This window comes from Dermochelys coriacea, chromosome 6 (genome assembly GCF_009764565.3).
Source record: "Dermochelys coriacea isolate rDerCor1 chromosome 6, rDerCor1.pri.v4, whole genome shotgun sequence".
In the NCBI taxonomy this organism is placed as follows: Eukaryota; Metazoa; Chordata; order Testudines; family Dermochelyidae; genus Dermochelys; species Dermochelys coriacea.
The window spans coordinates 107,686,488-107,696,938 of NC_050073.1; the positions used below are offsets into that span (position 1 = coordinate 107,686,488).

The 10,451-nt window shown below is 40.5% G+C and overlaps 1 protein-coding gene across 5 annotated transcripts in view; it reads left to right on the forward strand.

The window, feature by feature from the left end:
• Nucleotides 1–2,982, forward strand: part of TECPR2 (tectonin beta-propeller repeat containing 2) — a 63,884-nt gene extending 60,902 nt beyond the window's left edge. For 4 of the 5 annotated variants that reach the window (XM_038404344.2, XM_038404347.2, XM_038404346.2 and 1 more), the window contains 3 exons: nt 317–458; nt 1,510–1,659; nt 1,985–2,982. In XM_038404344.2, coding sequence (XP_038260272.1) covers nt 317–458; nt 1,510–1,659; nt 1,985–2,142 — 450 coding nt within the window. In that variant the 3' untranslated portion in view covers nt 2,143–2,982. Of the gene's footprint in view, nt 1–316; nt 459–1,509; nt 1,660–1,984 lie in introns of those variants that run through there. The other variant, XM_043515730.1, reaches the window with a different exon arrangement.
• Nucleotides 2,983–10,451: the final 7,469 nt, after the last annotated feature.

Genomic DNA, 10,451 nt, shown 5'->3' on the forward strand with positions numbered 1-10,451 from the left:
TGTTGCAAATTAAAATATGTATTTTAATTAATAAAACAATTAGATTTTGAAAACAAAGTAGCATCAATTTATGTAGGCCCAAATTATTTCCTTTTTTGCAACCTTAGCACATTAACGTAGAGGAAACATTACATTTTACATGGTAACTATGCAGTGTGGTCCATATTTGGAAAACTGTCAAGGTTTAGGTTTTTGGTTGTTTTGTCTGTAGTATGACATATTTTATTACTTCCATAGCAGATATCTGTAAGAGAGTGAATTGTCCTGTTTTAAATGTTGTACTGGCTGAGACTTTAAGTACTGTTTTTGTTTCTAGCCAGTGGGAATAAACTTGGTCAGTGTTCATTCAAGTCCAAATGATCAGATGCTATGGGCAATTGATAGCAAATGGAATGTCCATGTACGAATAGGAATTACAGAAGAAATGCCAGTAGGCACTGACTGGGAACATGTACCAGGTAAAAATAACAATAATATTCCTATGTGCTTCCTCCCACACATTCAATCCCTGAAACACTTGAATTCTGTTTTTATTAGTGAGCTGTTCCAATGCCAAGCGTGTTAGATTGTTGTGATTAACAAGACTGATTTGGTTATCAGATAATCCTTATCTTGACTTGAGTATGTGTCTCTTAAATACGGTCTCACTTTCACTAAACGTTGTAAGTGCCCCTTGATGCGAAATTTCAGATTCTGGAAGTGCTTCCATTGTAGAACAGGCTGCACTGCACTGTTTCCAAGTTGTTGCAGTCAGAGGTGTGAGTGGTGCACTCTCCCCTCTGAGTTGGTACTAAAGCAATGTTCAGCAAGGTGTCTGGGCCTGCTGTGCACCTGGAAGTTCTGTCTTTGAATGTGATTAAAAACCAGAGTCCTGGTCCCATGTGATTATTATTAAAAACTTCTCTCATTTTTCACATCTACATGTATTGCTCCCCTTGTCCTGGACAAATTCCATCTGCCTGCCAAAAAGTTTGGTTGAAGTTGGATACAGTATTCTTCCTGACCTTCTGTCCTAAATGGCTGAGTAGTGTTGCTGTGTGCTTTTAAAAAGTTCCCACATTCCACTCCAGAAATGACTGCATTTCTGTCAGGAGGAGGGTGGGCTGGGGGGGAATCCGCTCTTGTGCAGGGAAGGGGGAAATTATATACATCCACATAGTTACTCTGCACAATCCTTTGAGCTCAGTTTGGCTAAAGGGAGTTTAAATAAACATAAGATTATTCCCACTTTCATAATATTGAGGAAGTTATCATGTCCATCTTAACTCTTTAAGACCAAAATCTGCCCTCGCACTTGAGCAACTGCCTTAAAGTCAAGGGGATGGTCAAGAAGAAGATGTGGAAAACTTGACAGCCTTGTTACCTTTAATGCTAGAGATGTCTCCCATGGGACATTTACAGGTTTATATAAAAATACATCAATCTCACCTGCTTTACTTATTAAACAGTATATAACATAGTTTCATATAAGAAAGCATTTAGTTATTTCCTTCATGTGTTTCCATTTAGGGTTGCAGGCATGTCAGCTGGCTATAAGTACAAGAACTGTTTGGGCATGCTGTCCAAATGGAGATGTAGCACGTCGGTATGGCATTACTGACAAAAACCCAGCAGGAGATTACTGGAAGAAGATTCCAGGGACTGTGTCTTGTTTAACAGGCAAGTCAGTTCTTCATGATGATCTGAAACCTTCACAGACTGGTCTTATGATAGCTATTGTGTTCTGCCTGATGGTGCTCAAATGAATTAGTAAAGATAAATACTATTTTTAAGTGCTGCTGTTTTGTTATTTGACCATGACTCTTTCATCAATTTAGCGTTTATAATTCCACTCTTTCTTCTCTTCTTCTCCCTCCCTCCCCCCCCCCCAAAAATCTTCCCTGGGTCCAGTTAGAAAAATTTAGTGAAATATAAGCTGCTTTTTGAGTGTTTGCAACTGGAACATACTGCTTTAATTAAAATCTGGATAACTTTTGCTTGGCAGTGACACCTCTAGATGAACTGTGGGCGATTGGTTCTTCAGGATACCTTCTTCAGCGCCTCACGAAAACATTCAGTCACTCTCATAGCTTGCAAAAAAGTAGTGACACTTCTGTTTTGCTTCACCCTGATGATTTTGAAGATGAATGGGAAGTGATATGAAGGCACTCAAGCATGTGAAGCAGTGGAATAAGAAGAGAGCAATGCTTGTATTTCCAGTAACATGCATAGAGAATGTTGGGGTTTAAAGCCACTTGTATCTAACATGCAATATTAGCACTTTTTTTTTTTACTTAAAAACTGACCTGTCAAATAGCCCCAAACTGTGCATTCATATATTTGTTCCAGTATTTCTTGGGAGACAGTAAGTGTGGCATACTGAAATTGTTAAATTGTATTACCCTAGCAGCTCATTTGGAAATATAATTGTAAGTTAACCTTATTAGCAATGAAAGTGAATATTTTACAACAGCATGCACACTAATATATATGTACTTCTTTTGAGAAGGCTTTCAGTTACATTAAATATTTATCAATAGCAGAAACATTAAATATTTCTCATTTTCTTCTTGTACTTGAAACTCCAGTTAGAGAAATGCCGTCTGTCTGTTGTGTCGTACAAATTTAAGATGATCCCAATAGGGACTGAAAATGTATTCTACAGCACAGGTGTCAACATGAACATTGTTTGGACCATTTTTATTTCAAAATCTCCAATGCTTCACTAGCCTTCCATCTCTGGACATTTGGGTTCAATATCTGGTTTCATTCACAGATGAGACGTTAGAAATTGCCCTAATCTCAGGTGGACATGACTGACTCTGCTCCATGAGGTCCAGGGCTGGAATAGCAGCAAAGTTGTGGGTCAGGTTTCTGGTACATTGGCAGGATTGTGTGAGGCAGCTTTCTTGGTACCTGATGCACTGTATTTGTGCCTGTAGCCAGTGCTTTATGGCATGGACTTTAAAAAAAAAAAAAAAAGTACCAAATTCAGACAGTTTTAAATAAAATATGGCAATTGATAGAATTATATACAATTCTAATCTCCCAAAAAAGTTTGTGATATTGTGGGGAGGTGCTTAACAATTTTGTGATTTTTAGCTACATTAGCTAAATTTTGAAGTGTCTTAAACGTTGTAGCAGAGGTGTTTAATGAACAGGGCAATGTGCTGAATAAATTAATCAGTGCTGTTTATTTTTCTTTATATTCTAAATGTTCTCTAAAGGATACCTCATTATTAAAGACTAGAATTGTAGATGAAAAGAACTTGAATTCACTGATGTAAGCAGAAGAATTTTTTTTTGTGTTCATTCTAAACTCGTACATCATCAGAATGTTTAAACAGCTGCTAACCAGTGCTGTAAATGAGCCAGCTTCACGAGATGTGGAGAGAAAATTCAGTATTGAGAACCTGGGAGTCAATGCATAGAAAAAGACATGTTTCCTTTTAACCTCTGCTCTCTTTCAAAATAGCTCTTGCTCGTTCTGCGCTTGATTTGGAATAGACACAGTGAAAGGTTTAAATGTAAATCTGACTGTAAAGAGAGAACTAACTTGGTTCACTTTTTTTAAATATAGCATGTGTATTATTGACTTGGTTTGTCTGATTTTTAAATCTGGGATGACTGGGGAGAGGTCAGATTTTTCCCTTCGACAGCTGATCTGTTTTGATTTCTTTCTCATCTGTATATGGAGACTGCCACAGAGTTTCTTTTTTTAGTCTGCCGGGCACTGCACTGTAGTGGATTCAGCTTCTGAAGATACCCAGTTTGTTTTATACAAGCATTGTTTGGAGAACCCCTTGGCAAGTGGAAATTCAATTTAAAAGTATCTCGTGGCAGCTCCCAAGTCAGGCAGTTCAGAGGAGGGACAAGACATCTTCCCCACTCCCTGTCAAGGACCAGATGCTCAGATATAATGGTCTTATTTAATACTGACACTTTTTTTATTACACTTTTAAAAAGTCGTCTTGGTAATGGCTTGAGCTTGCTAGCTGTTTGTACACCACATAATACTGTACTTTGCTTTGTTCATTAATATTAATTGGTGTTGAAAGCCCTTCTAAATTGATGGGACTTTTTTATGTAATTTGATTAAACCTGAACCCAGGTGGTCATTTGAAACACTTTTAAACTCCTTACTTTCCTTTATTTTGTTTTTGTTTTATTTTTGTTGTGCTTTGAGAGAGTGCAATAAACTAGACTTTTTTAAAACTACTGTATTCAGAGCCTCAATTATTATGACTGACAAATAAAAAAGGGAGTCTGTTCATCCTGGGAGCTCCTCTTGATGTTGGAGAAACATACATATGAAATACCACCCAGCAATGGCCAGAAGGGCCAGACACTATGATGGGGGCTGGGTACATTAAAGAACACAATTTCTATTTTCAAAGCATCAGACACATGCATCAAAGCGCTTTGAGCACTGTACAACATAAGACATTCCCAGTGTAAGAAATATTACCTTATTGCAAACGGGTCACCCCCAACTTCAACCTAGGGTACTGTAGGTTTTAGTGTAGAGTCATAGTCCTGGAGTGTAAGGCTAGAAGGGACCACTAGATCGTCTAGTCTGACCTCCTGTATATCACAGGACACCACCTAGCACCCGCACACTAAACCCAAAAAAACAAAATGTGGCCGAAGTATTACAGCCTACAGGAGACTAGACTATTATGTGCTACAGGGAGAGAATAGGAGGGACTGAGGTGCACCTTCTGGGTTTTCCCTGTGGTTACAAGTTTATCTGCCTTAAATTCAGAACCAAAACAAAGGCTGGGCAGATCACCCATTTCTTTATACGGCTCAGGTCTTTGATCTTGGCCTTCTGTAACAGGTAATTGACTTGTATAAATATTTGTAGACAGTCACCCAACAAAATTAATTGGCAACAGGTTTAAAACATAAAGAAGTACTTCACACAATACAAAGTCAACCTGTGGAACCTGTTGTGACAGCCAAAAGTGTAACTCTTTTCAAAAAGGAATGAGAACTTCATGGAGGATAGGTCCATCAATGGCTAACTAACCAAGATAGTCGGGGAGGCAATCCCATGCTCTGGGTGTCCGTAAGCTTCTGACTGCCAGATGCTGGGACTAGACGATGGGATGGATCACTCAACAATTGTCCCCTTCTGTTCATGCCCTCTGAAGCATCTGGCACTGGTCACTGGTGGAAGACAGGATACTGAGCTAGATGGACCATTGGTCTGACCCATATGGCCATTCATACGTTTTTACCATTTGCTCCTGTGATATCATGGTACTACTTTCTTTGCTAATGTACAGAAGTTTCATTTGCACATTGAATGAGAAGGTCTTGCATAGGAAGGACACGAGGATTCAAACAATATCTGTGCCCTCAATATTATAATTAGCATTTATAAATATCCCAGTATCTCAAAGCACTTGTATATTGAGTCCGCCTACTTCCCAGGGATATTGGACATTATGGTATTCATTATGGCTCAGAAAGGTTGATTCACACAGGAAGGCACAGCAAGGGTTAATTAGCATCAGAGCCAGGGCTTCTGACTCCCAGGTTCTAACTACAAGTCCACCCAGGCTCTCCTGCTTAGATTCAGATGTTGGTGTCTTCATAAGGATCAGTATAGCTTTTGTCCTGAAAACCCAGCTTCTGTGGAATCTTGCAGTGAAATTGTATCTTTTGCTTCTAACCTCAAACCATTGCTATGACACAGGAGTAATTGTCAAGTCACGGTTTACAGGTCAGGTGCCCAGGGATGGGTGCAGTATAGATTACCCCTCTTGGCAGATGAAAATAGTTTAGTTTTCATATTGATTTCACTGCAGGAGAAAATCAGTTGTATTAAGGAGAAATGTTTGTTGGAAGTAGATTAACTGTCAAAAGCATTGAGAATTGTATAATAGATAGATAATGTATGTATGTTGTTTCCTAATAAAAGTTCTCCTGATGCTAAGGAAATAAGTAAAACTTAATTGCAGGTTTGTTTTCAGTTTCTACAAATATTTATACAAATATAAAAAGCAGCACCTCCCTATTCCCCTTTGCACCCTTGACACACATTGCAAGAACAAGAAAACTCCCACAATTGCCAACCAACCTCAACCCCTACGGAACTCTCCACCCTTACACATGCCCAACCCCATCATGCTCCTCTCTCCGAAGGCTGGTGGACTGACTATTTCAGATCAGAGGGGAATGCTGTCCCCTCACTTTTAAATCTAGGGGGATTCCACTCAAGTGCCTCTCCTGATCACAGCCATGACCACAAAACATTTTTAAACATGACTTGCTTCTGTCTACTCTAGATGCTAAGTCATGTTTCATATTTGCGCTAACGTTGTTCTCTAACCAATGCATTTTCCCAGTGTAGACGTTGCCAAATAGGAAGATCCCAGGTTCTTTAGACTAAAACTAGCCCCTTAAATCATCCTGAAACCAATAGGCAGCCCATGCAGATCCTGAAGCTCAAGAATCTTTTTCTTCCGGTGTGAAGCACTGCTTAACAGCCCACTACAGATTGCACCTGCTTGAGTTTCTGGATTGATTTAAGGAGCACCCCATAAAAAAAAATGCTTTGTAACAAATCCAGTTCTGAGTTAAAGGCCTTCAATGTTTTTTAAATAAACCTCTTCTCTATTCTATTTTCTCCACTAATATCTCAGAGGATGTTAAACAGCAACTACTAAAGTTGCACACATTTAAATCAGCAGGTCTGGATAACTTGCACCAGAGTTTTAAAAGAGCTGGCTTAAGAGCTCTCTGAACCATGAACACTGATTTCCAGAAAGTCTTGGAACTCTAGCTTTCTTCCAGTCTTCTGGAATTTCCCTAATGTTCTGCCAATATTTAAAAAGGGTATATGGGATGATTCAGGAAATTATAGGCCAGTCAGTCTGACATAGATGCCAGGTAAGATAATGGAGCTGCTGATATGGGACTTCATTAATCAAGAGTTAAAAGAGGGTAATGTAACTAATGCTAATCAACATGGGTTTATGGCAAATGGCAAACTAATTTGATATCCTGCTTTGAGATTACAAGTTTGGTTAATATAGAGTGTCATGTAATAGACTTCTATAAGACTTTGTTATGGTGCTGCATGATGTTTTGATTAAAAACTACAAAGATATGAAATGGATTAAAAGCTAGCTACTCGATTGATTTCAAAAGGTAACTGTAAATGTGAAATCGTCATCAAACAGGTGTGTTTCTAGTGGGGTCCAGTATCGATCAGTCCTTGGCACTATGCTATTTAATGCTTTTATTAATGACAGGATGAAGAAAACGTAAAATAATTATTGATCAGGTTTGTAAGTGACAAATTGGGAGTGAAGCATAATGAAGAGGACAGGTCACTGAGACAGAGCGATCTGGATTGCTTGGTAAGCTTGCACAAGCAAACAGTATGCATTTTAATATGGCTAAATGTATGTATATAGGAACAAAGAACATAGGCCATACTTACTGGAAGGGGGTACTCTATCCTGGGAAGCCGTGATTCTGAAAAAATTTGTATGGTGATGTGGATGCTCAACTGCAAATGAGCATCTGGTGTGATACTGATCAAAGGGCCTGACATTTCCTTAGGAGTAGAGAGGTTATTTTACCTCTGTATTTGGCACTGTGTGACCACTGCTGGAATACTGCGTCCAGTTCTGGTATACACAGTTCAAGAAGGAATGTTGAGAAATTGGAGAGGGTTCAGAGAAGAGTAATAATGATTACAGGATTTGAAAATCTGCCATATAGGCAGAGTGGTGGTATTCTCAGGCTTACCATTGGAACAGTTTACCAAGGACTGTAATGAATTCCCCATCATTTAAATCAAGATAGGATGTCTGTCTAAAAGACATGATCTAGTTCATATGCAAGTCATCCGGCTCAATGCAAGAATTGTGGCATGAAATTCTATGGCCTGTTTTACCTAGGCGGTCAGATCATAATGGCTTTAAGGGCTATTAGATCTGCCACAAAACGTGTATGAGCCATACAATTTTATTCTATTGCAAGAGTGGCCAACCTGTGGCTCCGGAGCCACATGCGGCTCCGCAGAAGTTATATGTGGCTCCTTGTATAGGCACCGACCCTGGGGCTGGAGTGACCAGCGCCAATGTGTCGGGGGGTGCTCACTGCTCTGCCACAGGCCTGCCCCACTCCACCTTTTCCCTCCCCTGAGCCTGCCGTGCCCTCGCTCCTCCCATTCCCCCTCCGAGCCTCCTGCATGCTAAGAAACAGCTGATCGGGAGGGAGGGGAAGGTACTGATCAGCGGGGCTGCCTATGGGTGCGAGGCGTGGGGTCGGGGAGCAGATGGGGGGCTGCTGACTTATTACTGTGGCTCTTTGGTAAATTCTGGCTCCTTCTCAGGCTCAGGTTGGCCACTCCTGTTCTATTGTATACTAGTAACAAGTGGGGCCTGCAGGAGAAAAAATATCCCATTTTTTTCATACACACTCTCAATTCTACCTTCTTGTAATATGAGGACTTTTTCTTTAAATTTTACATATGGCTTTCAAACACCATTCCCTGTTCTTAGTCTGTCTCCTCACAACAAGCTAGTGATTGTGGTAGCATAGTTTTCTCAGTAGATGCAGTGAAATTATGTTTAAGAAACCTTATGAAGGATTTCCATTTTATAGATACAGAGAAAGGAAAGCTGCTTCCTAGTGAAATATATCAGATGGTGTTTTGTGGATTTCTAAATTTCCACTGTCTACTTCCGCATCTCTTTTTTTTTGAATAAAAAAGAGATTGCAACTTGTGTGTTGAAATCTCCCCTTCAGAGAAAGTACCCCTAAGGTTGTGTATCAACTGTGTCAATTTCATACCCACATTTAATAGCTTGAACTTTTATAAGAGACTACTGTGTGACCTATACATAGAAATAAGCCAGCAAAGACCTGTCCATCAATATTGCACTTATTATAGTTTGCCTGTGGTGAAAGTCTAATTCTCTCAAGTTCGTGGAGCGCATGATAAATTGTCAGGGTAACACTTTAAAATAACAAGTTAATCACTGTTAATTAATTTTGTAATTATAATACTAAAATGCTAACCTCATCAGATATTAATAGGGATGCCATAAGTACAGGTGTAGGAGAGCTATTGCACTTCAACACTAATTAGCTGGAAGATTGCTTCAAATGTTATCAGCATGCAGTATATATCTTAAATAAATAAATGGTAAAGACTTGTATCTGGCTAACCTAACTTGCTCAGAGAAATCAGAGAGCCAAATCCCATTGCCTTTTAGAGAAAGCTCACTTCCTTTTCATGCTAGTCTGTGTTTAGTTGAAAGATACCCACGCACCCCCCCCCTTGTCCTGCGCCAAATAGCTTGATTACATGGCAGGGATGTAAAGCGCTCTCTGGAGGAGGGGGAATGCTCTGAATGTAACTGTACTCCAGCTGCCTGACATCCAACCGAATGATCATCGGAGAACAGCTGCTGCCTGCGTTATTGTGTGCCAGGCTCCTTCCTTTCATGATTGTCTCCCTCTCTCCTCCTTCCCACCTTATTGCTCCTAACTGACCGACAGCAAGGGATACCGGAAGGCAATTGAGCTGTTTCCTTTCACTAAAGTGCTGTCAGATCGTTAACTCTTTAGTAAAGCCAGGGTGGAACTGGTGTGTTAGCTCTGACACTATGGCTCTTGCTCTGCTAATTCATGCTTTATGGCACTTTTGAGCAACCCATGTGCTGCCAACAAGGAGACTCCTTGGGACCTGTTTTAATTAAAACCTTTTATTTAACTGGAAATGTAGCAGATAGTTTGTGCATGGGCAAGACAGCCTTCTTGCCATGTGAACTGAGAGAGCTGCATTGAACAATGGACTCAGCTTTCGTTTAAAAGGCCATGCTTCATTCAATGCCTGAGTTTCGCAATTGCTGATTTCTCAAAGCCAGTTTTAGAGCTGGGCAGGGCTCTAGACCAGGGCAGGGCTCAGAAACCGAAAGAGGAACATTCTCTGAAGAGCATCCTTAAGAGTCATGCCATGGGTTTCAACGTCTGCCATAAGGAAATTCGTTCTGGGTGAAATTCATCCCTGTGTGGAGGGCCTCCCGGTCAGCATGTTGTGTCCCTTGGCTGCTTCGTCTGATCCACAAAGGAAATGAGTCTACTAAGCTCTCAGTTCGAGAGCCCGGCTCTTTAACTCAAGCTGCACAGGCTCGTGCTTTTATCACTAGACATCCCTCGTTCAATGCCTGGTGTCAGCCAAGATAGCTGCCAGCTCTGAACGATTTAAATCCCCCTTAATCTCTCAGAATAGCGCTGTAGTGGTGCATAGACCCAGGGAGGGCCCTCTGCATGCAGGTGAATTTCACCCGTAAAGTGCAATTGCTCAATTAAAAGGTCAAATGTGCTGAGGAGCAGTGCAAGGCCTATTCTGTCTGGGCAGCAAGGCAGGGATTTGCAAAGGATCTTAAAGGAGTGAAGCTCCCAGATCCCATTGACTTTCAGTGAAAGCTGGGCGAGGACCC